This window comes from Lemur catta, chromosome 1 (assembly GCF_020740605.2).
Source record: "Lemur catta isolate mLemCat1 chromosome 1, mLemCat1.pri, whole genome shotgun sequence".
NCBI lineage: Eukaryota > Metazoa > Chordata > Mammalia > Primates > Lemuridae > Lemur > Lemur catta.
Window position 1 is genome coordinate 112231854 of NC_059128.1, and position 25897 is coordinate 112257750.

The window sequence follows — 25897 nt, forward strand, 5'->3', positions numbered from 1 at the left end:
ATGGTTACATTTTTGTGAGATTTTAATTAGTGTCCAGTAAATCTACACTTTGCAACAGATAAAGGTGAGCATTCTCAGGGAAAGGAAGTTGCAAGATGTTGATTTAAAAATGGAAGATATTGGGACAGGCGTGGTGGCTCATGCCTGTAATCCTAGCACTCTGGGAGCCTGAGGCAGGAGGATCGCTTGAGCCCAGGGATTCAAGACCAGTCTGGACAACATAGCAAGATCCCATCTCAAAAAAAAAGTCAGTGTTCTAAATAAAGGACTAGTGAGGACCAAAGGATGAGAGACTGATTGGAAAAAAAACACAACTGTAAAGCACATGCGTGGCACAATTGATAAAATTGGAATATGGACCGTAGATTAGATAACAGTACTATGTCAGGGTCAAATTTCCTTAAGTTGCTAACCGTACTGCAGTTATATAAGTCTGTACTTGTTCTTGGTAAAGGGCAAAAGACATACATTATGTGTGCAACATACCCCCAAGTGGTTCAGAAAAAAATGATGTGGAGGTATGTGAAAGAGTGTGTATCATCTTCCTCTATGTCTATATTATATATATTTCTCTATATATGTCTCTGTGTGTATATTTCATCTATGTACTTGTGTATTATATGAGTGTATATTATATATATGTATATCTCTGTATAGAAATGTGGCTCTCTTCATATGTATGTTTGTGTGTATTACATATATATACTGTGTGTATTAATATCTCTATGTACATGTGTATATTATATATGTGTATACATTTATGTATATATAAATGGTATTTGTCTCTCTGTGTGTATTACATATATTTACATATATATTTCTGTGTATGTTATATGTACATATATATGAGATACACACACAGGGAATAATAAAGCTAATGGAAAAACATGTTAACAATTGGTGAACCTTGGCCGGGTGCAGTGGCTCACGCCTTTAATCCTAGCACTCTGGGAGGCTGAGGCAGGAGGACTGCTTGAGATCAGGAATTTGAGACCAGCCTGAGCAAGAGCGAGACCCCATCTCTACCAAAAATAGAAAACATTAACCAGGCAAGGTGGTGTGTGCCTGTAGTCCCAGCTACTCAGGAGGCTGAGGCAGGAGGATCACTTGAGCCGAGGAGTTTGAGGTTTGCAGTGAGCTAGGCTGACACCATGGCACTCTAACCTGGGCAACAGAGTGAGACTCCGTTTCAAAAAAAAAAAAAAAAAAGATTTTTTTTTAGCTTAAATTTTTTTTATTGTATAAAATACACATAACATAAAACTGACCATTTTAATTTTTTAATTTAATTTAATTTAATATTTAATTTTATTTTTTGAGACAGGATCTCACTCTGTCACCCAGGCTGGAGTGCAGTGGCATCCTCATAGCTCACTGCAACCTTAAACTCCTGGGCTTAAGTGATCCTCCTGCCTCAGCCTCCCCAGTAGCTGGAACTAAAAGCATGTGCCCACCACCAAGCCCAACTAAGGCCATTTTAAAGTATACAATTCAGTGGCATTAAGTACATTCATGATGTTGTGCAATCAACACCACTTTCTAGTTCCATAGCTGTTTCATTACCTCAAAGAGAAACCCTGTACCCACTAAGCAGTCACTTCCTTCCTATCTCTCACATCCAAGATTTCACTGAGAAAAATTTCAAACATAAACTTGATACAGTCCAGGCATCGTGGCTCACACCTGTAATCTTAGCACTCTGGGAGGCCGAGGCGGGAGACTTGCTTGATCTCTGGAGTTCAAGACCAGCCTGAGAAACATCTTGAGACCCCATCTCAATTTAAAAAAAAACAACTGGAAAAATATACAAATATCCTTTAATAGGGGACTTGTTAAAAAAGTTATGGTCCATTTCTTGGAGACGTGACTTCAGGCCATTCCTCTGCCAGACACCTCTTCCTCCCTCCACCACCACTGCATGAGACATCCCCGTGTGGTTCACGATCAAGTACATATTCGGAAGTTAAAATACCTTCCTTTTCTCCTGAGAGATTCCAGCTCACTGGTCAACTTGCTAATGCCATTTTACTTTGTAGGTTGCTCATAGCAACTTCCTCTAAGAAGAAATCCCTGAAAAGTGGCTGATGAAAAGGCCATCAGGTTGGGAAAGCATTCATCATTTCTCTCAGTGCAGGAAGAGGAGGAGATGGCATTCCAGGATGGCCTGGGACAACTATGTCCCCCACTGACAGAGAGGCTGGGGGCTGGGCAGTGGATATGCCAGATGGTGATCAGCTGAACCTACTCGTTGCCGTCGCCGGGGTTTTCCTCCCTGCCATTCCTGTCTGTCTCTCACTGCTGCCAGGATCAGCCCATCCTGGGACCTGGCCCAGTGGGCAGATCCAGGCGTATGAGTGGTGTCCTGAACGTCAGCCCTGGGGCGTGCAGTTTCGGATTCCAGTTGAGCTGGCTGCAAGCCCTGCTGAGTCAACTGGTTCCTTTTGCCCAGTGCTCTGAGCCAAATTGCCCCAGGGTTCTTCCTGGCAGGCGGGTTTTCTGTGCCTGGACGCGGTAGAGGGGAATGATTGGGTCAGGTGGGGGAAGCGGTCAGTCTAAGTTTGTTGAATGAATGTTTAACCTTGAGACATGAACGTTGTCCAGCCCCACAGTCTCATTCAGTTCTTCTTTTGTCCCAAACCTGCCTCTACCCCAGGCTGGGAGTCTTGGAGTCGCTCCACCAGCCTGGGAACTTCATGCAGGCTCTGGGCTGAGAAGGCAGCAGGTCTCTTTGTTGAACGAGTGAATAAGGGAGGCCTTCCTCGTGTCCCCTTTTGCTGTCCTCTAGAGTCCTGCTTTAATATAGGCAAAGACTGCGACACTGAAGACCCTAGAGGTGGAGGGTGGGCAATGAAGGGTGAGACCCTCAGCTGGAGACTGGGCAAGGCAGGCCTGGGCCCTGCTACTAGGGCGCTCACAATTTGGGGGGCAGGGAAGGATAAGGACATCAAAGAATGTCAAAAACACATCCGCAATGGTGAACCCTTGCGCAAGAAGGAGCGTGGGAACCCGGAGATGTCCCTTCTGGTCTAGGGGAAGGATAGCGATCACATGAAGCCTCCGCGGAAGGCGGGGAGGTGTGCGGCGTCCCGGGTTTCCCGCGCGCCCTGCCCCGCCTAATCCAAAGCACCAGGAAGGGTCTTTCTCATTAGCTAACTCCACTGCCCTCTCTACGTGGCGAGGAGCATCAGGAACGTCGCCCAGCTCCAGCTAAGGCGAGGCCCCTTCCACCCCCCGAATTCAACACCGCAGGGGCGGGATGGGGGGGCTTGGAATTCCGGACCCCAGAAGGGGCTGGTGGCGGGAGGGAGAGTCCCTTTTCCCTTGGATCACAGGGAAAGGCCCGCCAGAGCCTAGCGCCAGGGGAAGCTAGATTCTTGCACCCCCAGGGCGCCCCCCAGCCCCCAGAACTACGAGGCCTCCAGCGCACAGGACCCCACCCCCGGCCACACACCCCGCCCCCGGCACTCCCCATGCCCCGCCTCCCACTCTCTCACGCGGCTTATAAAAGGGGAAGCTGGGCTCCACCAGGAGCAAGCTGAGCTGAGCGGGCCTGCAGCTGCGATCCAGTCGTTCCAGTGGCTTCTGCGCCCGACTGAGCAAGTCTCCACCAGGTCCCTCGCATCTCCAGCCGTCGCACATCCAGACCTCGCGCCCCTGAGTCCCCGAGTCTCAGTGTCCCTGCACCCAGGCTGCCCGAGAGGATGCGCTGCGCGCCGACGGCTGGCGCAGCCCTGGTGCTCTGCGCTGCCACCGCCGGGCTGCTGAGCGCTCAGGGCCACCCCGCGCCGCCCGAGTCGCCGCGCTTCGCGTCCTGGGACGAGATGAATGTGCTGGCGCACGGGCTGCTGCAGCTTGGCCACGGGCTGCGCGAACACGTGGAGCGCACCCGCGGTCACCTGGGCGCGCTGGAGCAGCGCCTGAGCGCGTGCGGGACAGCCTGCCAGAACCCTGGGGCATTTGCCGCGCCCCCTCGAGTCCCCGAGAGCTCGGTGGCCGGAGGCGAGGCGGCCCCCGAAGCCCTCCGCAGCCTGCAGGTACGTGCGCCCCTACTGGCTCTCCTACTGGCCTGGTAGGGCGTGGACAGAAGGGGCGCCTCCGAAGCTCCTTGCGCTCCCCTGCCCTGGCCTCAAAGGGTGGATGAATAGAGAAGTTGGAGGCAGAAGGCTGGGTCCTCACCAAGGTTTTCACTCCTCCCCAGACACAACTCAAGGCCCAGAACAGCAGGATCGAGCAGCTGTTCCAGAAGGTGGCCCAGCAACAGCGGCACCTGGAGAAACAGCACCTACGAATCCAGAATCTGCAGAGCCAGGTACCCCAGGCCTGTCCCAGGCGGGGAGGGAGGTCATCAGAGCTGGACCTGTGAGTCCCAATGTGGAGCCAGGCAGGTCAGGCAGCTTGAGCCAGCTGTACCTGATGCCCGCCCTCTCCCGTCCCATCCCAGGTCGGCCTCCTGGCCCCCACCCACCTGAGCAATGGGGTGGCCAAGCCTGCCCGAAAAAAGAGGCTGCCCAAGATGGCCCAGCTTGTTGGCCCAGCTCACAACGCCAGCCGCCTGCACAGTGAGTGTCTGGCCCTTGGCTGTCCTTGGGGTTCCTTGTCAAGTCCACCTTAAGGAGAAGTAGAGAGGCTGTGGCCTTGGGTCCCTGTGGGCTCCCCAGTCTCTGGTGAAGGGCTGATGGAGGCATCTCCCTACTCAGCCCTGACTCTGCCCCACCAGGTCACCCCACCCTTCTTACCAGCCAGCCAGCCAGTGGACTGTCCTCAAGCCCTGCTGGCCAGTCACTGGAGCTGGGGGACTTGAGCTGCAGGGGTGCTTAGCAGGCCGTGGTGTAGCTTGGGGATGCAGTCCTGAAGGTTAGAACCTTCTAGGAGGGTGCGATGGATAAGAAGCTGCCTGGTAGGGGGGTTCTGAGATCTGGGCTCCCCGAAGTCTCTTGGAGTGTGAATCCAGCAGGGGGAACAAGGGCAGGGACTCACCCAGCTCCCTGGCCAGGAACACTCACTCTTGCATCTTACAAATCCAGGGCTGCTGGTCGCAGAGACCCTCTCCTTACCCTTCTCCCATCCTCCTCCTCCCCCCAAATCCCTGCAGACGTTTCAAGTTTCGTGTTTTCACTCCTATAGTCTGAAAGCCACCCTAACCTCAAACCTCAGCGTGTCTGCGTGTGTCTGACACAGACTTTCAGTTCCCCGTGTTAGGTTCACAGCCCCACACCCAGCTTCCCTGTGGTCCTCCTCCCCAGCATCTGTGGCTGTCCATAGCCAACTGGGTGAGAGTTCGGATCTCCCCCTCATGCCCCAGGGTCAGTGGCTGGCACCCAGCACTGCAGTCCTGAGGGCTGTCCCCACCCCACATTCCTTCTCCTCCCTCCCCACCCCAAGGCTGCTATCTCTGGGTGGTGAGGGGCCAGTCCTCCCCAGACCACCACTGGAGGTGGGGGGATGAGGGACTTCCAAGGCTAGCAGGCACTGGTCCCAGCTGGGAGATGCCTTGGACGTGGGGGCATGTCCTGTGGGTTTGGGACTCCCAGACTCTGGGCTCAGCCTTGCCAAGTAGGCAAAAGTTCAGAGCTGGGGAGACAAACAGCTGGCACTAATGGAAGCCACATTGCCGGTTTGGCCCAGTGCCTGTCCTGATTGGAGGGAGGGAGAAGCAGGGGAAAGGGGAGCTGCCTGAGGGGCTGAGGAAGTGTCCTCGGTCACTCTGGGCCTGCCCTCACCCCTCCTCCCCTCCCCACCCCACTCCCACCCCACCGTCTCTGCCACCGCTGTGCAACTCACTCACTTGACCTTTCCCCTACTTTTCTGGCTGGGCTGGGGGCGGTTCCTTGCAGGGACTGCCCAGCCATCGCCATCCTTCCCTCCTCCCTCCTGCCCTCTCTCTCCCTCTGGTAGCTGCGACCCCACGCGGAGCCTCTCTGTCCCCACCAGGCAGACCAGAGCCCCTCCCGTTCAACTCAGCTCTGGCCACCCCTGCTCTGGCCCTGTTCTGTCAATCATTCATTCATCCCGGCAGGACTGGGCAGAGCCATTCCTTGTCACCAGCCCGATGGAGCATTCCCCACCCCCACCCCATTCAGTGGCGGGGCTAGGGGGGCTGTGTGTGGAGGGGAGAGCCCACCAGATGACCACAGTGTTGGGGGGTGGGAAGTAGTCCTCTTTGCCCATATGGGGAGGGGTAGTGTGGTCCAGGGGTGAGGAAAGGCGTCCTTCCTGAAGTTGAGACCCAGAGAAGAGAGTCCCAAGCCCAGGGACCAGCCTGTGCAAAACACCTGTGGCAGGAGGGTGTGGTGCCAGGGTGGGAAGGTCACCTGTGTGGCTGGAGAGGGTGGGGTGCAGCGTGGGAGGAGGAAGGATGGGCGCAGGGACTGGTCCTTGTAGACCATGCTGGGGAAGGCCATAGGGAGCCATGGAGGAGCTTAGGCAGATGTCAGGGGGTGGTCATGAGATCAAGATTGCCCTTCAATTCCCTGTCACCTGCTGCCCAACCCCCCAGGCATCTCCCTAGATCCTTACAGGCTGCCCGCTCCACTCTTTTAACCCCCTGCTTTGTCTACCTGCAGGGCTGCCCCGGGACTGCCAGGAGCTGTTTGAGGAGGGCGAGAGGCAGAGCGGACTGTTTCAAATCCAGCCTGAGGGGTCCCCACCATTCCTGGTCAACTGCAAGATGACCTCAGGTAGGATGTGCTGGCCTGCCAGGGAGCCCTCTTGCCATGGGCCCCATTGTTTTTCTTTAAAATGCAGCCCTTGGTGGGCACAGTGCAGGTGCCTATAGTCCCAGCGACTCGGGAGGCTGAGGCAGGAGGATCACTTGAGCGCAGGAGTTGAAGGCTGCAGTGAGCTGTGATTGTGCCACTGTGCTCCAGCCTGGGTGCCAGAGCAAGATTCCATTTTTCAAAACAAAAAAGACAAGAAGTAAAATGTACCCCTTTTCCCTTTGACTTGTATCACCAGCTCAGGGATGGGTTCTGTGGTTGACAAGGGCAGGGGAGGACCAAGTTCAATTGGCCCAGAGAGGCTTTGCAGATTTATGTTGCACCCTCCCTCCCTCCTCCTCCCTTGCTGGGTCCTTGGGACAAAGGTCCAGTCCTGATCCCCCTGCCTATGGGCCACCACAGTATTCCTCCTTGGGACGAGTCTGAGGGGTCGTCCTTGGGGTGAGTCTGAGGAATTCTGTGGGGATGTTGCCTTCCCTGGGTTTGGGGTCTGGGAGCCAGATGTGGGGATCGGGGTCCCCTGTGAGGAGGGACCTCCTGGTGACCTTGTACCTTTCTGGGCAGATGGGGGCTGGACAGTAATTCAGAGGCGCCAAGATGGCTCTGTGGACTTTGACCGGCCCTGGGAAGCCTACAAGGCTGGCTTTGGGGACCCCCAAGGTGGGTGTTTCCTGTGGGGCCAGCGGCTGGGGAGGAGGAGGGGGCTGCGGAGCTGGGCCCGCCTCACCACGCGGCCTCTCCTGCTCTAGGCGAGTTCTGGCTGGGCCTGGAGAAGGTGCACCGCATCACAGGGGACCGCAGCAGCCGCCTGGCCGTGCAGCTGCAGGACTGGGATGGCAATGCAGAGTCTCTGCAGTTCCCCGTCCACCTGGGGGGTGAGGACACGGCCTACAGCCTGCAGCTCACGGCCCATGTGGCCAGCAAGCTGGGTGCCACCATGGTCACACCCGGTGGCCTCTCCCTGCCCTTTTCTACTCGGGACAAGGCCCACGACCTCCGTGGGGACAAGAACTGTGCCAAGAGCCTCTCCGGTGAGTGGCCTCCATCCCACCCCTTGCCATGCCCCACCGGCCAGGGCCTCCCTTCCTTCCTTTCACTGCCTATCCTGCCTTCAACCCCAAATGGCATCTATTCCCTGCCCCGACTTCCTCCTTATTTGCCCTGTGCCCTTGGACCACTGACTTAACCTCTCCAGCCTCGGTTTGCCCGTCTTTAAAATGGGTATAACCATAGTGCCCACTCCGTAGGATTATTATGGAAAATTCAATGAGACAATGTGTAAAATCAGAGGCAGACCTCGGGCTCTGTGAAGGGAAACATACAAAATTCCCTCTTGATGGCTCAAAAAATGATGGTCCACACATGTAATCCCTGCACTTTGGGAGGCTGAGAGGGGACGATCACTTGAAGCCAGGAGTTTGAGACTGGCCTGGGCAACATTGCAAGGCCTCATCTCTGTGAAAAATAAGACAAATTAGCCAGGCATGCGTGAACCTGTAGTCCCAGCTACTCGGGAGGCTAAGGTGGGAGGATCGCTTAAGCCCAGGAGTTTGAGGTTGCTGTGAGCTATGATGATACCACTGCACTCCAGCCTGGGCAACAGAGCAAGACCCTGTCACTACAAAAAATGTTTTAAATTAGCTGGGTGTGGCCAGGTGTGGTGCCTCATGCCTGTAATCCTAGCACTCTGGGAGGCCGAGGCGGGGGGGATTGCTTGAGGTCAGGAGTTCGAGACCATCCTGAGCAAGAGTGAGAACCCATCTTAATCAAAATCAGAAAAAATTAGCAGGCTGTGGTCCTAGCTACTCGAGAGGCTGAGGTGGGAGGATCACTTGAGCCCCCAAGTGCAAGCTCAGCCTGGACAACATAGTGAGACCCCATTTATTAAAAACTTTCTAAAAAAATAAATCATGAAGTCCAAAGCTTAGCCTTGTCCCAGCACTAGCCCCATCCCCTTCTCCTCCTCACCCCACTGGACTTGACCATGTTCCCTCTCCTCTGACCCCGGCAGGTGGCTGGTGGTTCGGCACCTGCAGCCACTCTAACCTCAACGGCCAGTACTTCCGCTCCATCCCTCGGCAGCGGCAGCAGCGTAAGAAGGGAATCTTCTGGAAGACCTGGAGGGGCCGCTATTACCCGCTGCAGGCCACCACCATGTTGATCCAGCCCACAGTGTCTGCAGCAGCCTCCTAGTCTCCCAGCTGGGGCCTGGTCCCAGGCTCATGGAGGACAGTGACTTTGGCTTTGGCCCAGGAGGTGGCTGCTCCCTACCCGGGCAGGGGTTCCAAGCAGAGGCCATCTGGACCCTGCGGACAGAGAGGAAGTCCACGACCAGAGAGGCCCCCTTTCTTCGTGGGGGGCTGCACACATTGCCCTCTGAGAACAGGGCATGCACTGACCCTGGAAGCGTGGGACCACAGGACATTGAGACCCACTCCTCACCCGCCCGAGGTGTGGAGGACGCAGAAGGACCACTTGGGGACGGCCAGGCCGACCTCATTGGCGGACTCAGTCACATTGACTGGCTGGAGGACCAGGGCTCCCAGGGGCCACGGGCGCCGCCCTCATGGTGCAGTTGTATGTGGGTCCCGTGGCACCAGCCAGTGCCAACGGTGTCCAGGCGGAGCTCACAGAGTTCTTGGAATAAAAACAACCTCAGAACGTTTCGTTCTTTTGTCCTTCGGTTTGTTATGAAAAGTGGACAGTTTCAAAGTCCACATAAACATGTTCCCAGGGTGGAAGTTGACGACTCCTGGGTCCCTTAAAGACAACACCGGTTAATCCTCCCACCTCTTAACGGCTGACTGCAATTTCCTTCATTTACGATTTCAGGATGTGTATCTCCCTTGGTTTTGTTCTCAAAATGACAAGAAAAAACCAAACCCTCATATAGTTCAATTGTTATAGAAACAGGTCACAGCCAGGTGTGGTGGCTCACGCCTATAGTCCCAGCTACTCGGGAGGCTGAGGCAGGAGGATCACTTGAGCCCAGGAGTTTGAGGTTGCTGTGAGCTAGGCTGATGCCACGGCACTCTAGCCCAGGCAACAGAGTGAGACTCTGTCTCAATAAAAAAAAAAAAGAAAGAAAGATAAAGAACCAGGTGAAATGAATTTTCAAAATATATTTTATTCACCCATATACATCCAAAATATTAGTATTTCAACATGTGATCAATATAAAAATTATTACTGAGATATTTTACCTTGGGTTTTTTTTTGTTGTTGTTCTAAGTCATCTAAATCTGGTGTGTATTTCATGATCGTGCATATCTCAATTTGGACCAGTCATGTATGGACAGCATTATGTTGTAAACACAAATACAGGATTTTAATAAATTCTTCACTTTTTTTTGCTATATCTACATATTAAATATTTCCTATACTGAAATTTACTTCAAGGTTTCCTTGAAATTGACCTTTTTTTTCTTTTTGGTAATATTAATCCAATCAATATTTATTTATTTATTTTTGAGACAGAGTCTCACTCTTTTGCCTGGGCTAGAGTGCCATGGCGTCAGCCTAGCTCACAGCAACCTCAAACTCCTGGGCTCAAGCAATCCTTCTGCCTCGGCCTCCCGAGTAGCTGGGACTACAGGCATGCGTCATCATGCCCAGCTAATTTTTTCTGTATATTTTTAGTTGTCCAGCTAATTTCTTTCTATTTTTAGTAGGGATGGGGTCTCGCTCTTGCTCAGGCTGGTCTCGAACTCCTGAGCTCAAATGATCCACCAGCCTCAGCCTCCCAGAGTGCTAGGATTACATCCATGAGCCACCATGCCTGGCCTCAATCAATATTTACTGAGCAACTTCTATATGCCAAGCTCTGTATCAGGTGCTTAGGATATTTATTCTAGTGAACACAGAGATCCCTGCCCTGTCTGAACTAACCTTCAAAGTCTCTCCCATTACAGATGGTGACCTGTAATCGATGATCCAAACTGGGACACTTTTTTTTTGTTTTAGAGAGATAGGGTCTCGCTCTGTGGCCCAGGCTGGAGTGCAGGTGTCATCATAGCTCACTGCAGCCTTGAACTCCTGGGCTCAAAGGATCCTCCTGCCTCAGCCTCCTGAGTAGCTGGGACTACAGGTTCGACACCACATTCAGCCTAAACTGGGACACTTATGAGAGTGAAATGGGGTGCTATTAATTAAGCTGGATCACAGATGTAAAGCAGCTCACTCCGAGACATATGGGGACTTACCAACATAGTTTTTAAAAATGTAAACATCTGGAAAACCAACACCCTTGGCCATGAATAGTTCAGTGAAACTAAAGTCAATGAAAATAAAGCAATGTCCATCCTTTAAAAATCCAGCTGGCAGGGCCAGGTGCAGTGGCTCACGCCTGTAATCCTAGCACTTTGGGAGGCTGAGGTGGGAGGATCACTTGAGCTCAGGAGTTCGAGACCAGCCTGAGCAAGAGTGAGACCCCCGTCTCTACTAAAAATAGAAAAATTAGCCAAATGTCCTGGCTCGCACCTGTAGTCCCAGGTACTCAGGAGGCTGAGGCAGGAGGATCACTTGAGCCCAGGAGTTTGAGGCTGCAGTGAGCTATGGTGACCCCACTGCAGTCTACTCTGGGCACCAGAGTGAGACTCTGTCTCAAAAAAAAAAAAAAATGTAGTTGGCAAAACTGATCTATGGCGAAAAAAATCCAAAGCATGGCTGCCCCTGAAAGGATAGGGAAACTTGTCTTTGAACAGATGCCTGATGAACTGATTGGGAAGAGAAATGAGGGAACTTTCTGGATTGATCCTGACATTCTGAACCTCGAGACAAGTGGGTCATTTGGGTGTCTGCCTTTGTCTCAGCAGACTGTACCCTTAAGAGTTGTACATTTCATTGTATACAAATTTTACCTTAAAGGATAACCAACTTCGGAAAGAGCCTTACCCAGTATTGATCTGTAATGAATGACATGCACGCTGAAGTGTCTGGAGGTGAAGTGGACTGCTGTCTGCAATTTTCTTTGAAATGCCCCAGAAAATAACATGATGGATGGGCAGATAGAGGGATGGATATAAGATAAAAGCAAAATGTTCACGGTGGAATCCAGGTGGTGGGGCTATGGGTGTTCTCTGTATAATTCTTCCCATTTTGCTGAATGTTTCAAATTTTTTCACAATAAAATGGGTGGGAAAAAGTTCCAGCCACACCCTGTTGCTTTCTGAAGGCCCTAAGCCTGCATCTATGCTTTGTTAAAATGGGAGACCAGAGATAAAAAGTGTTAAAGAGAGATGTGCTGGGTGTGGTGGCTCATGCCTGTAATGTCTGTAATCCCAGCGCTTTGGGAAGCAGAAGTGGGAAGATTGCTTGAGGCCAGGAGTTCTAGACCAGCCTGGGCAACATAGTGAGACTCTTAAAAAAAAACCCTCTTTCTCTAAAAAAAAATTTTTTTTTAATTGCCCAGGTGCAGTGGTGCAAGCCTGTAGTCCTAGTTACTCAGGAGGCTGAGGCAGGAGGATCCCAGAGCTAGAGCTCTAAATCACACCCCACTCCTGGGGGACTGGGAATAGGGCACTCAAGCTCTGTGGCCTCGGTTCCTGCATCTGGGAAACAGGGATGGTTTTGATATCCCACCCCACCATCCCACCACCCACTTCCTGTCCTCATGGTGCTGTGGGGAGTTAATGTGGCTTTAAACACTCAGCACAGTGCCTGCCTCTCAGTAAGCACACAGTACACTCAAGCCATCATTACTATTAATACTAGTATTATCATTATGAGAAGGGTTGGGAAGTGCAGTGATGGAGACAGGAGCAAGGAAGGCTTCATGGTGGAGGTGGCATTTGAGCTGATTTTCTTTTCTTTTCTTTTTTTTTTTTTGAGACAGAGTCTCACTCTGTTGCCCCAGCTAGAGTGCAGTGGCATCATCATAGCTCACTGCAATGTCAAACTCCTGGACTCAAGCCATGCTCCTGCCTCAGCCTCCCAAGTAGCTGGGACTACAGGCATGACCCACCACGCCTGGCTAATTTTTTCTATTTTTAGTGGAGATGGGGGTCTCGCTTGTTACTCAGCCTGGTCTTGAACTCTTGACCTCAAGCAATCCTCCAACCTCACCCTCCCAGAGTGCTAGGATTACAGGTGTAAGCCACCGCACCTGGCCTTGTGTTGGTTTTCTAAGAAGGATGAAATTTGCTAGGGAGACCATTCCAGGAGGAGGACACTGTGAGAGCAAAGGCATAGTGGTAGGTGGTCTCACCTGGCTGCCACAGGAATCTGGGTGGCTAAAGGGTGGGCAGGGCAGGGGGTTTGGGCTAGAATATGCATGGCTTCAAGCCCACTGCCCAGGAGTTTGCTGACAAGGCTGGTAGAGTCCTTCCGAGTCTGACTTCCAGCCTTGCCTTTTTGCTTAATCTCATCTCTGGCACCATGAGCCCCACTCTCCACCCACCATGGCCTCCTGACTGCTCCTACCCTGCTGAGTCTCTCTCATTTGCTATTCTGTGCCTTTGAAACGCTGCTCCCTCCACTTCCTCCCCCTCCCATGGTCCACTCTTCATCTTTCAGGACCTGGTGCAAATACCACTTCCTCCAGGATGCTTTCCTGCCTCCTAAAAAGTTTTTAAACAGGGGAGTAATGTGATCTGACTCAATGTTTCTTTCTTTCCTTTTTTTTTTTGAGACAGGGTCTCACTCTGTTGCCCTGGGTAGAGTGCACTGGCATCATCTTAGCTTACTGCAACCTCCAACTCCCAGGCTCAAGGGATCCTCCTGCTTCAGCCTCCCAAGTAGCTGGGACTACAGGTGTGCGCCATGACACCTGGCTATTTTTAGTAGAGATGGGGGTCTTGCTTTTGCTCAGGCTGGTCTCAAACTTCTGAGCTCAAGCAATCCTCCCTCCTCAGCCTCTCAGAGTGTTAGGATTACAGGCGTGAGGCACTGTGCCCAGCCTTGACTTAATGTTTTTAGAAACTCCTTCAGACTGCTGTGGGCAAAGCAGCTGCACGAGTTCAGGCAGTGAGGAAGGGGACCAGGATCAGGTGGCAGATATGGAGGGGGTAAGAAGTGCTCAGAATAAGGAGAAATGTAGGAGGGAGGAGGCACTTTTGGGTGGTGGAGGGAGGGAGGCGGAGAGGAGAAGAAGATGCGAAGAGGGGAGTCCATCACCTCCGGTTTTGACAGCCGGGAGAGAGGGACGGAGACACAGGAGGAAGAGTGGATATGGGAAGAGTCGAATTTGTGTATGGGATGTGTTACACACAAATTATAGGGGCCCATTATTTTGAACTGAGCTCCTGCACTAGGCCCCAACACATCAAACCAACAGGGAGTTACTCATGCTAAAGTTCCAGGTCATCAAACCGAAACTAAGTTGTTTATCTAACCTTCCCAGAAATCAGGAGAGATAAATATAAGATAGTCAAATCTGTCTGGGCCTGGCGGTTCACACCTGTAATCCTAGCACTTTGGGAGGCCTAGGTGGAAGGATCACACGAGGTCAGGCGTTTGGAAATAAATAAATTAGCCCGGCATGGTGGCACATGCTTGTAGTCCCAGCTCCCCAGGAGGCTGAGGCAGGAGCATCAACTGAGTCCAGGAATAGGAAGCTGCAGGGAGCTATGATGATGCCACTACACTCCAGCCTGGGTGACGCAGAGAGACCCTGTCTCTAAAAAAACAAAAACAAAAACAAAAACACAGCACGTTATATACTTTAAATACATAAAATAAACACAACCATTAATGTCAGATAGTGATAAATCCTATGCCAGGGGGTGATAAAATAGAGTTCAGAGACAACGAGGGGCGGGAGGTCATATTGGAGAGCGCCTGGTGCCCAACAAGGATTTATAAATATTTGTTAAATAAAGACTTAATGGCAGAAAGTGGCAGGTCGATTTGGTATGTGTTCAAGGAAAGGATCTAGGTAGTCGCAAAAGATTCCTTGAGGTGGGCTCCCTCCCTGTTTAGAGAGGGGGAAACTAAGGCACAGAAGGCAAATGTAACTTGTCACCAATGTAAGGATGGAAACTGCAACCTAGACAAAAAAAACCCCCGCACAGAGGCCCCCGGAAACGGTCATTTATGGGCCGCGGAGAGAGGCCAGAGCTGCAAGCACTGACCTATGACGTCATCGGGACGTTTAGTAGCGTAGCATCACCTGGAGGAAGCCTCATTTCCCTTCCCGGACAGGTCCTTGGACACTTGGGTCGGGTCTGAATGAAGCCTCTCCATTGGCTACTTGATTTGTCAATCTGTTCCATTGCTCCAGTCTTCCGCCCCGCCTTCCTGAGCTCGTCTCTGATAGGCTGGCGCGGCCGTCACTTCAGAAAGGTCCGCATTCCTTCCGCCTTTCTCCAGGACACCGAGGGCGAGGAGGGTGGATACCAGGCAGCGCCCTCCCCTGGAGCTCCGCTTCTAGCTCTGATTGGCTGTGTTGGACGCCAGTCGCTAATCCACCCCTCTTTGATTGGCCATCTAGCCGCCGCTCTGCGCGGCGCCGGCTCCGCCCCCGTCGGGTATTTGTGGTGGGGCTGCGGAGTCGCCGATCCCGCCGGAAGCGCCAGGACAATGGGGACCCGGGACGACGAGTATGACTACCTATTCAAAGGTGCGGCGAGTGGGGCATAGACAGGCCAGGGCGCGGCGGCGAGTCGGCGGGATGGCGGGCCAAGGCTGCGCTCCAGGCTGCTAGGCCTAGGCCGGAGCCCGGGGCTTGGGTACCGGCGAGTAAGGCAGCCGGGAAGGCCGACCCAGGCCGGGCTTCTTCAGCTTCGGGCCGGGGTGTGCGGCCATGCGGAGCTGGTGGCCCAGAGAGGCTTGGGGGCCCAAGATGCGCCGGGGCGGGGCCGGGGACCAGAGGGGGTGGGGCCTGGAGTTGTGGGCGAGGCCGTTGGGGCGGGGCCTCGAGAGGGGGCGGGGCTTCCCCTGGATTTGGCGGGTCGGGGTGGGTCGAAAGCGCTATTCGGCGTGGGGGCGGGGCCGTTGGAGGCGGGGCCAGAACTAGTGGGTGTGTCCAGTAAGTGGGTTGGGCCTGACGGATCGGGGTGGGGCTCCATGAAGCCTGGCTCGATTGGGTGCAGCGCGTCTGGAGGCGGAGCCTGGGAGGGGAAGGCGGGACGGGCAGTGGTACCTGGGTCGAGGTTGGGGAGCGAGGTGTGTTTTGGAGGGAAGCTTTGGATTGGGGTGCGGACCTGGAATTGCGTGGAGGGGCTCCTGTGGGGGTGCAACAATTGTGTCTCTTAACCTTTAGAACTCTTAATAGTACTAACCCAGTACCTGCACTTTTCTGAGCACTTTAACTGCGAGAACTCATTTAAATCCTGTCCGCATCCCTGGGAGGTCGATATGGTCCAGCCTGTCTTTTTACAGACTGGGATGTTGAGACCCAGAGAAACAAGGACATAGTTGATAGGTGTTGGAGCAGGATTGAGCCCAGGCCAGCTGTGGACCTTACCACTTTGGACGTGGGTCTTGGGGGCTTGCCGCCAGGATCTGGGACTTGGGGTTGTCAGATCACCTCCCCACAACACATGCGTGCATATGGCCAGGCATCCTGTTGGAGGATCTTCCCCACCCAAGGGACTGAGGGTTCTAGGAACATTAAGTAAGACCTAGGCAGATCAGGCAGCTGTTGCTGATTTGGGGCCAGTTGGGAAGCTTCTTCACCCTGCCCCTCAAGCTGGGGAGCCTCCCTGCACGTTTCTGGAGTCCCTTGTTTCTCAGCTGGGCTAGTTTAGGGGTCACTGGCGTCACAGCACCTCTGTGCCAAGCTGGGCTTTGGCCAAGCCCTGTGCTGTCCATGCTGGGCTCCCTGCCTGACAATAGCAACTCTTGGGAGCTAACGCCTGGGCCCACGCGAGGTCCCTTTTCCCTCTGCTGCTTGCTCTGGGAGGGTCTGCCTCCTATGCCAGCTGTTGACGTCTTCACCTCATTGAGAGAGCTGGCCATCCCTGGGAGTGACCTCTGTGTCCAGAGCTGGCCTTGGATGATCCTTGAGTCTGTGATATCATCTGGCATCTTGGGGTTGTGGAGAGTGGGGCAGAGGTCTGCCTACCTGGGCTATCCGTGTGGGAAAAGGTTTCCAGGTAGAGGGAGAGGGAGTGCCTCTGCAAAGGCTTAGAGTCATCCCACCACACTGTGGACTCTGGCAGCTGCATGCAGGTTTATAATGTCGACACAGGTGCAGCTGTGTGGTTGGCAGATGTCGGGCCCAAGGTCTCACCCTAGTGGCCAAGGGAAGCTTTGGAAAGGTTTTGGGGACTGGAGATCGGAACGGTCCCCTCTGGTGACAGGGGGAGCAGATTTTGGTCCTGTTGCAGCCAGTCCAGTCACTCCACCCTGGGGCAGCTGCTCCCAGGTTGTGGCTGGGCACCTACCCAGAGGTGGCACTGCCAGGGCAGGGTGCATTTCTCCCAAGGGCCACATCTAGGTTTCTGTGGTCATTCCCTGCTTGTTATTTTCGCTTGTTATAAATGCTCCACCTTCGAGTGTTTGCCCGAGTCATCCTTTTGGCCTTTGGGTTATTTCCTTGAAGTGTGTTCCCAGAAGGACAGTTACTGGGTCAGGGGCAGCAGCGAGGCCATGCGGTTCCTGAGACTCATCTCTAGGCAACGCTTCCTGGAAACACGGATCTGGCTTCTAGGGCAGCTGGCATGGGGCGGGGGCGCCCGCCTGCCCCACTGCCCTCCCTGCCTGGCCTCCTTTCCCTGGGTGGAACGGGTGCCCTGCTGACCTTCTCGAGCTTTTTGGTAGCAAAAGTCTCATCCACAAGGTCAGCGTTTCCCCAACTGGTCGGCTGATGTGTGTGACCTTCACAATGTAGACCTCATCGGAGGACCCCTCTGTTCTCTCAATATTTGTCTTTAAATCCGTTCAGATTTTCATCCTATTATATAGGAAAAGGACGCTGCCTATGGCTCTGGCAAATTAAGAAGGAAGGAAGGAAGGGAGGTGGCAGGCAGGCCCCTAGCGTCACGTCGCTTGCCATAATGTCATGGGTTAATGGAAACACGAATGTGGAAATGCAACTTCGGAAACACAGATGTGCTGACCCCAGGGCCTGCAGAGGTTCCGGCCTGGGCCTGTCCACCCTTGCCCAACAAGGGTGATGGGCTGCCGTTGGAGAGACATCCAAGTCACAACTGTACCAGAAGTGTTGACGAGGGGCCAACTTTGTCACCATGTTGCTCTCCGGCCAGGCCACCTGTGGGGAGCCCCCCAGGAGTCGAGAGGACAGCCATCCTCCCGCCCCACCCTGTGCCAAGCCTGCCCACCCTGCTCTTCCACCTGTCTCCTTGCCCCAGGCTTTAGTCACCTTCCCTTGGCATGGAGGGGCCACACCACTTTACTTGGGACACTGGCTGCCTCCCTGTGCCACCCTCTTGCCACTGCCTTGTTTTTTTGGTGGCCACTCCTGTTGGCTCCCTTGACCTCAGCGGCCAAGGCTAGCAGCTCCCCTGGGCAGTCCCCTGAACGATGTTTGTTTTTCTCCCTGAACAGTCTCCACCTCCCATGGGAGTGCGATTGTTTATTTGTGCCTAATTATAGATCCTTGCATTTATCCTAACATTCTATCCTTTTTGCCATGCCATTTTCCCAACCTGCCCATAGATCCCGGGGATGCCCCTGACTTTTCCTCAGATGCACACTGTGCTATGGGTCCGAATTGGGAGCAGCTATGTCCCCAGGGGTCACTGAGGCCTTCCCAGGGCCCTTCCCACTTCCCTGGAGCCCCTGGCCCATGGCTTATGTGGGAAACTGGCTGTGGTGGCCCCAGGCCCTGTCCTCTGGGTGTGTCCACCCCTGCCCAAAGAGAGAGTGGCTGCTGGTCCCCTGGGAATGGGCCAGCTTCCCAGGCAGCTCCCAGCCCTCTTGCCTGGGTAGGCCTCGCCTGGCCTATTGTTTAGTTGCTGTTGGGGGACCCAAACGTACCACCTTCCCCATTTAGAATGAGGGGTCCTGGTGCTGCCTGAATTGGGGGCACAGCCCCCTGAATGGCCACTCAGTCCGCCTCAGCGCTAGGATCCAGGCCCTGGGGGCACCACACTGTCATGGGCAGGCCAGAGTACCTGGAGCTCTGAGAGGTGCCAGCCTTTTGTTTTTGACAACTGGGCTTGCCTGCTCTGCGAGCCAAGTGGCGTGTCTAGGGGGTCATTTCCTGGCCAGCGAAGCCACCAACTTCTGTGGAAATGCTGGGAGCTGTGTCCTGAAGGGCCCTTTATTTCCTCAAGACAACAGACTGTTTTCTGTGCCCTCGACAATGCCGTGTTCATGCCCAGCCTGGATGTGGGGCCACCTGTCTGCATTGGACGCCCTGTGCCAGGGACTGCCCAGGCAGCGCAGCCTTCCTGCGGTCCTCCTGGGCGACAGCCTCCACTCATCGCACCCAGTGGGCCAGGGACTTGGTCACACTGGGTGGAGTGTCCCCATCTCTTCTGTGGGAATAACAATATTTACGTGTGTCCCAAAGGCGTCCCTGAGAACGTGGTAAACTGAGGCCTGCTAAGCACTTAGGACTGGGCCTGGCCCAGGTCCTGAGGAGATTCTTGGCCAGGCCAGGACACAACTGATGGGGCCAAGGGGTCCCCAAGGCTGTACAACTGGTACACAGCTGAGAAGGGAGTGAGGGTGGTGGGAGACCCAGGCAGGGCCCAAGTGTCCTGTGTTGTACCTGAGGACTCAGCAACCCGCCCCCCTCCGGCTGTGGCCAGGCTCCTGTAGCTGCTGTGGGAAGGAGGTGACAGGTTGGTGGTATGGGCGGTGTCCCCACTGTCAGTCCAGCCTGGCCCTGGGCACACGCCCATGCTCACTCCATCTCTTGTCTTTCTCTGAAGTCAACTTGCCGGTCTGGTGGGTACCCACAGTGTCGTCAGAGAATGCCCACCCTGCCGTCACAGGTCTCATAGGCCCGCCAGGTGGTGGTCTGCAGGAAGCAGAGGGGCCTGAGCCAAGGGGGTCTTGAAGGATGAGCAGGAGTTTGCTGGCTGCCCCAGGGGGACAGGGTGCTATCGGAGCTGGGGAGGCTGCCAGGCTGGGGTGCCCAGGACCCCAATGTCCTCTATGAGGTGGAACCAAGACCCCCAAGCCACATGCTGAGGGGTGGGGGAGGACAGCGGGTGAGGTGGTGAGTTGGCAGAGAAAGAGCTTAGGCCCTGGACCCAGAAGACCTGGGTTTAAATCCTGCCTGAAGGACTTCCCACGCACGTGTGGCCCTGGACAAGTCACTGCTTGCTTGACGGGCACAGTTGGGAAGTGGGGGTGAGCTGGCAAATATACAGGGGCTCAGACCCCTTCTCTGCCTTCCCACCCTGTGTGCCTTGGGCTGCTCATTCCCCATCTGAGCCTCAGTTTGCTCATCTGTAAAATGGGCTGCGTGAGGCTTCCACGAAGTGATGCACCAAGAACTTCCTCAGCACAGACTCATTAAGTGTTCTTTGTGTTCTTGTTCTTGTTGTACTTGGCTCTAAAGCAGCCAGCTGGAGGGGGTGCTGGGCCGGGGGGGGGCTGCCTGATCTGCCCTCCCCTGTGGCCCAGGAGTGGTGACCTGAGCACCCTCCAGGGGTATGTGTGTATCTCTGGGGTAAGCCTGGGAGGCTTTGCCAGCTGCTTTGGTGTTTGCTCATTTGACAGACATTCATCCGGTGCTTACTGGGTGCCCGGCACTGTGCCAGGGCCTGATTCCTGCCCTTGGGGCAGACTGGCAAGAAAACACATAAGTGAAACCTGGCAAGCGAGAGGGTGGCAAAAGTTGGTGGAGGGAAAGCCAGGCTGGGGAACAAGGAAGATTGGGGGACAGCAAGGGCCTCCTTGGCCAAGTGGCATCTGAGGAGTCCTACAAAGGAGATGAGGGAGGAGCCAAGCGGGTGCCTGGGGAAGGGGGCTCGAGGCAGAGGCACAGCCCATGCAAAGGCCCCAAGGCGCATGTGGCTGGAGCAGAGGGAACTGGGGGAGAGAGGGAGGCAGGGATCGCAGGGAGATGCCAGGGCAGGTGGCGCAGGGCCTTGTGGGCTGTGGGGAGGACTTGGGCTTTTCCCCAAGCAAAGTGGGAGCCATGGAGGGCTCTGGGCAGAGAAGGGACCAGACCTGACTTAGGTGCTCACAGGCGCCCTCTGGCTGCCGTGGGGAGGACAGGCTTTTGGTTGGGGATGAGAGTGAATGCAGGGACCTCAGGTAGGAGGCTGGCACGGAACCCATACAGAGATGATGGTGGCCTGGACTGAGGTGGGAGTAGTGAAGGAGATAAGAAGTCTAGGCACACCGACAACTTTCCCCCAAGGAGTTGCATTCGGACAGGAAAGAACACTCCATGTAAGCATATGGTTCAGTGAGTTTTTACCACCTGAGCTCACCTGTGTAACCCACACGTGGATCAGGAAACAGAAACACCAGCTCCCGGGGCACCCCTCCACCCCCTTTCTCCGGGATCAGCTCTGGGATGTGAATCTTTTCTAAAGGGAGAATGCTGAGCCCGTCAGCACGGCAGCTCAGTGTGGCCGAGTGGAGGGTGGCCTGGTGGGCCCTGGCCCTGCTCCCTCCATGGGGCAGGACTCCTGGGGGTCCGGGGTCCTCTGTGTCAGTCAGGGCTCAGCCCACCAGCCTGCACCTCCCCAGTCCCAGAAGGGCCAGCCCCGCCCATCTCTCCCCAGGCTCAGTGGATACCCCTTCCTCGGGGCCATGGGTGACCAAGCCACCAGGCAGACCTGCTGGGGTTCCATGGCACGTCTGGCTGGGGCATCTGGTTGGCCGCTACCTGTAGTTTCATCTGCACCACATGCACTTGGATACATGCATACACGCATGTGCACACACTGATCTCCCCTGCGTGGGATGCTCTGGGTCCAGGCCCCTCCTGGGTGATGTCACATGGCCTCACTCCAGAGCCTGGGCAGTTGGGACCCTAGAGGCGGTGCTTTCGAGGCTGGGGCAGGAAATGCTTTACGGGGGAGGGAGGGAGGGACGTCCCCCCAGCCTGCCCAGCCCGTGCCTACTCTGCTCAGAGGGCTCCTGTTCCCAATGGCTGTCAGAGGGGCTGTTGCCCACAGTCTCTTGTCTCCTCCCTAGCCCCTCACCCTGACTGCCCTTCTAGGTGGGGCTTTTCATCTGGCTGGGCTGGGCTGGGCTGGGCTGGGTGGAGACCATCCCTCCCCCGGCATCGAGGCCAGCTCTCAGGCAGGGGCCCAGGGTGACAGCACACACTGTGCCTGATCCCTGTGAGGATGCACACACGCACAGCTGTGTGACCTCCCCTTGTGGTGGGAGTTGGCCGCTGGCTCTGTCCCTTCCATGCCCCAGGGGGTACATTCTTGTAGGTCGCTGAACAGGCTGCTGGAGCTGAATATGGGTTTGGCTGGAGGGTTGAGGGCATGGGGTGGGGAGGCTCCTCATTTCCTGTCACTTAAAGCTCCAGAAACAGATCCTCATAGGTGAGAAGTGGGAGGAACACTGACCCTTCCCAAGCTCTGGCCAAAACCTCAATTATAATAATGACAGCTGCTCACTTGTGTGCCTGTCTGTGTGCTGTGTGCCGGCTGGGTCACCATGTGCTGGCTGGGTCATGACCATGTGTGCTCTCAGCTTCCTCCTGAGACAGCTGCTATTACTGCCTTCCTGTTCACACATTTGGAAAAGGTGGCCCAGAGAGGTTAAGTGACTTGCCCAAGGTCACCCAGCTCTGGAGTTTTCTTGGGCTGCACCCGGCTGCCCAGCCACCAGGCTGCAGGTGGAGGCTCAGGGGCAGATGCATCTCAAGCCACCGCCTGCTGGGGTGCCTAGGTCCCTTGCCCCAGCAGAGGCAGCCCTGCTCTGAGGACCAGAGACAGGCAGGGGTGTTGTGCCATCCACAGTGGCTGTTTCACTTCTGCACCGCTTAACACAGTGCCCATGGGCTCCTCTGTGTCATTCGCCCAGGGAACCACCTGGAAGCTTCTGTGGGTGGACATGGGCGGTGCATGGGGACTCATAGACCCTCCCCACCCCTCTGTACCCCCTCAAGTGGTGCTCATCGGGGACTCGGGCGTGGGCAAGAGCAACCTGCTGTCTCGCTTCACCCGCAACGAGTTCAACCTGGAGAGCAAGAGCACCATCGGCGTGGAGTTCGCCACCCGCAGCATCCAGGTGGACGGCAAGACCATCAAGGCGCAGATCTGGGACACAGCTGGCCAGGAGCGCTACCGCGCCATCACTTCCGCGTGCGTGTCGGGCGGCTGGGGCCCTGCCAAGTGAGGGGCATGGGCATGGGGGCTTGGAAGGATGTGTAGGAGTTGGGCAGGATGAGGCAAGAGCATGGGAGTGGAGGGTAGAGCAATGCCCAGCCCCCACCTTCAGAGGCCCCCAGGAGCTGTGGGACCCTCAGGCAGAGCAGCGCCCAGCCCTGGCCACACTGGAGCACTGGGGTGTTACTGGGTGTCGGGAGTGCAGCGAGGGCCCTGCCTGGCCACCTCCCCAGCCTTCCTCCTCCCTCTGCTCCCCTTTGAGCTGCGACTCACACCTCGTCCACACTGATCCTGTCCTCCCACCCTGGCCTCGTCCCTGTGCCTCTCTGGGCCTCCCAGCCATCAGAACCCACTTGGGCTACTGCTTCCTGAACCCCTCCCAACCCATGGCCATTCCCTACCACGTCACTCCACCACCTTGCTGTCCTCTGCACTCCCTCCCTGTCTCCTTCAGCGCTCTGGCAGGTGTGTGTCCACCTATCTCCTTGGTGGTCTGTGCCTGGCCCTGCACAGGGGCCATCGGTGCTCTGCCCAGCAGTGGCCTTTTCTCTGCACACCTGCTGTTTCCTTCTCCCCCTTTTTTTGGTGACCTCATGGTGTCTTCTACCCTGAGGCCCCCAGCTCCCTCTCAGGCCCCCACATTCCCAAGCTGGAGGCAGGGAGTAGAGCTGGGGCCTCTGGACACGTGTCCCTCTCCTAAGGCCACGATGGCTGCCCCTTGGCTGGGCTCTGCATGACGTGTGCCGCGTTCCCGTGAGGCCACTGCTGCCCGTGGCCCCAGAGGGCATCCAGGCCCAGAGTGGCTCACAGGACCCTGCCCCACAGGTACTACCGCGGCGCAGTGGGTGCCCTGCTAGTGTACGACATCGCCAAGCACCTGACCTATGAGAACGTGGAGCGCTGGCTGAAGGAGCTGCGGGACCATGCGGACAGCAACATTGTCATCATGCTGGTGGGCAATAAGAGCGACCTGCGCCACCTGCGGGCTGTGCCCACCGACGAGGCCCGCGCCTTCGCAGGTGAGTCCGGCCGGGCCTCCAAGGGCAGAATGGAGACCGAAGCATCACAGATGTGTGTGGGGAGCAGGAGGTCCCCTCACAGTGTCGGGGCCCCTGGCTGCAGCACCAGCCTCCCTTCCCTGAAGACTGGCCATTGGTGTCTTGAGCCAGGCGAGCGGGCAGGTGGGATCCCCAAGACAGAAGGTGGGAGCCAGACACCAGACACCTCCCTGCTCAACTGGGCGGTATTCTCTGTTCCAGAAAAGAACAACTTGTCCTTCATTGAGACCTCAGCCTTGGATTCCACCAACGTAGAGGAAGCGTTCAAGAACATCCTCACAGGTGGCCACAGGGCCTGGCTGGGCCTGGGAGGGTGCCCGCCTCGCAGGGGGTAGTGCAGCTCCAGAACCTTCACTTGTTAAACCTGCCAAGGCTGGACATGGCATGCTCCCTGGGGTCAGGCCAGATCCAGGCCTTGCTAGCACACGGGATACAGAGACCCTCTCTCCCCAGCTCCTGTGGGTGGGCCCAGCCTCGGCCCCGAGACCAAAAAGCCATCAGGGCCAGCAGGGGAGGCAGGTGCCACAGCGGCCCAGAGCCCCTTGGCCTGGCTTCCGGGAGTTCACTTCTGAGGGAGGAGGGGGCCTCTGCTCTTGGGGAACAAGAGGCCAGGCTGGCTGTGACCAGATGTGGGTCCTGCCCTTACTGGGCAAGTGGGTGGCAGCCCCTGGAGCCCAGCCCCTGTCCTTGTCTCTGATATGTACATGGGGCATGGTGGGGGGCTTTGGGGAAGCTCTGGAGACCTGCAGGGAGGTGGTCACCGCGGGCCGGCAGGGCATGCGGCTTGCTCACCTGGCATCCCCCTCCCCCTCTTGCAGAGATCTACCGCATCGTGTCACAGAAGCAGATCGCGGACCGCGCAGCCCACGACGAGTCCCCTGGCAACAACGTGGTGGACATTAGCGTGCCGCCTACCACCGACGGACAGAAACCCAACAAGCTGCAGTGCTGCCAGAACCTGTGACTGCCCCGCGCCTCGGTCCCAGCGTGCGTGCTCGTCCTCCGCCTGCCCCCACCACGGTGTCCTCCCGGCCCCTCCCCACTGTCCCTCTGTGACCGGCTCGCTCCCGCCCTCCCAGTGAGCTCCTCGCGTCAGGGCTAGGGCCCAGGAAAAGCAGGAGTCAGTGGCACCTCCTGTCCTGCCCGGGGAAAGCTGGAAGCCCCAGCTCGCTGTACCCACTCAGCTCGGGTCCCCGCCGGCATCTTGGCAGGCTAGGAAGGGCAGCAAGTTGGACAAGCCCGGCCGGAGACAAGGAGGACGGGCAGATGGAGCCGGCTTCTCCTCTTTTCCTCGGCAGACTCCAAGGAACGATTGCCTTCCTCCCTGTCTGGCCAGCTGGCCACACTGGCCGGTCGCCCCCACCCAGAACCCCACTCGGGGCTGAAGCCCGAAGAGCCCGGACAGGCAGACCCTCTTGGCTGCGGGCACCTGCCCACGCACTGGCCGCCCACCTCTGTGCGTGCGCGACCCCAGCTCCGCCTGCAGATTGTCGCTGGGAGAAGCCTGTTCCCGTCTTGCCCTCCTCTTGCACGCAGCGCGCCCCCTTGGCCCTCCCCGTCAGCCCCCTTCTGTCTTGTCTCCCGTCTGGTCTGGAACCTGTTTGCAAGTGAAGCAATATCTCCGTGTTTTGTATATACAACCGCTCTTGTAGCCTTTGGTTTTTGTTATTGTAGAGAAACACAGATACTTTATACACTTTGTAAGATTTACGCCAAACCCCAGCTCTCGGATCTCTTATTCTCCCTGTGCCCCCCCCGCACTGTTTTGCCCCCCCCAGCCCACCCTGCCTCGTTTCTCTGGCCCGTTACTAAAATGTATAATCCGACTTCCTGTACAGAAATCTGCCACTGCGCCTCTGTCTTCTTTCTCTCCGCCAGGCGGCCACTCCTGAACCAAGGCCCCTCTGTGCATGTTCCCCAATGCAGGCTGGGCCCCCCCCACTCCCACCTCCCCTACCCGTCC

General features: G+C 55.9%; 2 protein-coding genes across 3 annotated transcripts; both read left to right on the forward strand.

Moving 5' to 3' along the window:
• The first annotated feature begins 3516 nt into the window (after nucleotides 1–3516).
• Nucleotides 3517–9382, forward strand: ANGPTL4 (angiopoietin like 4). Of its 2 annotated transcripts, XM_045547944.1 has the most exons (7): nucleotides 3520–4034; nucleotides 4199–4309; nucleotides 4442–4559; nucleotides 6564–6677; nucleotides 7281–7376; nucleotides 7466–7747; nucleotides 8728–9382. In XM_045547944.1, exons 1-7 carry the CDS (start codon nucleotides 3702–3704, stop codon nucleotides 8907–8909), a joined length of 1236 nt encoding a protein of 411 aa, XP_045403900.1. In that variant the 5' UTR covers nucleotides 3520–3701; the 3' UTR covers nucleotides 8910–9382. The 2 variants fall into 2 exon arrangements, with proteins under 2 accessions (XP_045403910.1, XP_045403900.1); XM_045547954.1 differs by lacking the exon at nucleotides 7281–7376 and having other exon boundaries at nucleotides 3517–4034.
• Nucleotides 9383–15082: 5700 nt separating this feature from the next.
• Nucleotides 15083–25651, forward strand: RAB11B (RAB11B, member RAS oncogene family). Its single transcript, XM_045547966.1, has 5 exons — nucleotides 15083–15273; nucleotides 22657–22852; nucleotides 23702–23895; nucleotides 24136–24216; nucleotides 24753–25651. Exons 1-5 carry the CDS (start codon nucleotides 15234–15236, stop codon nucleotides 24896–24898), a joined length of 657 nt encoding a protein of 218 aa, XP_045403922.1. The 5' UTR covers nucleotides 15083–15233; the 3' UTR covers nucleotides 24899–25651.
• The last annotated feature ends 246 nt before the right edge of the window (nucleotides 25652–25897 follow it).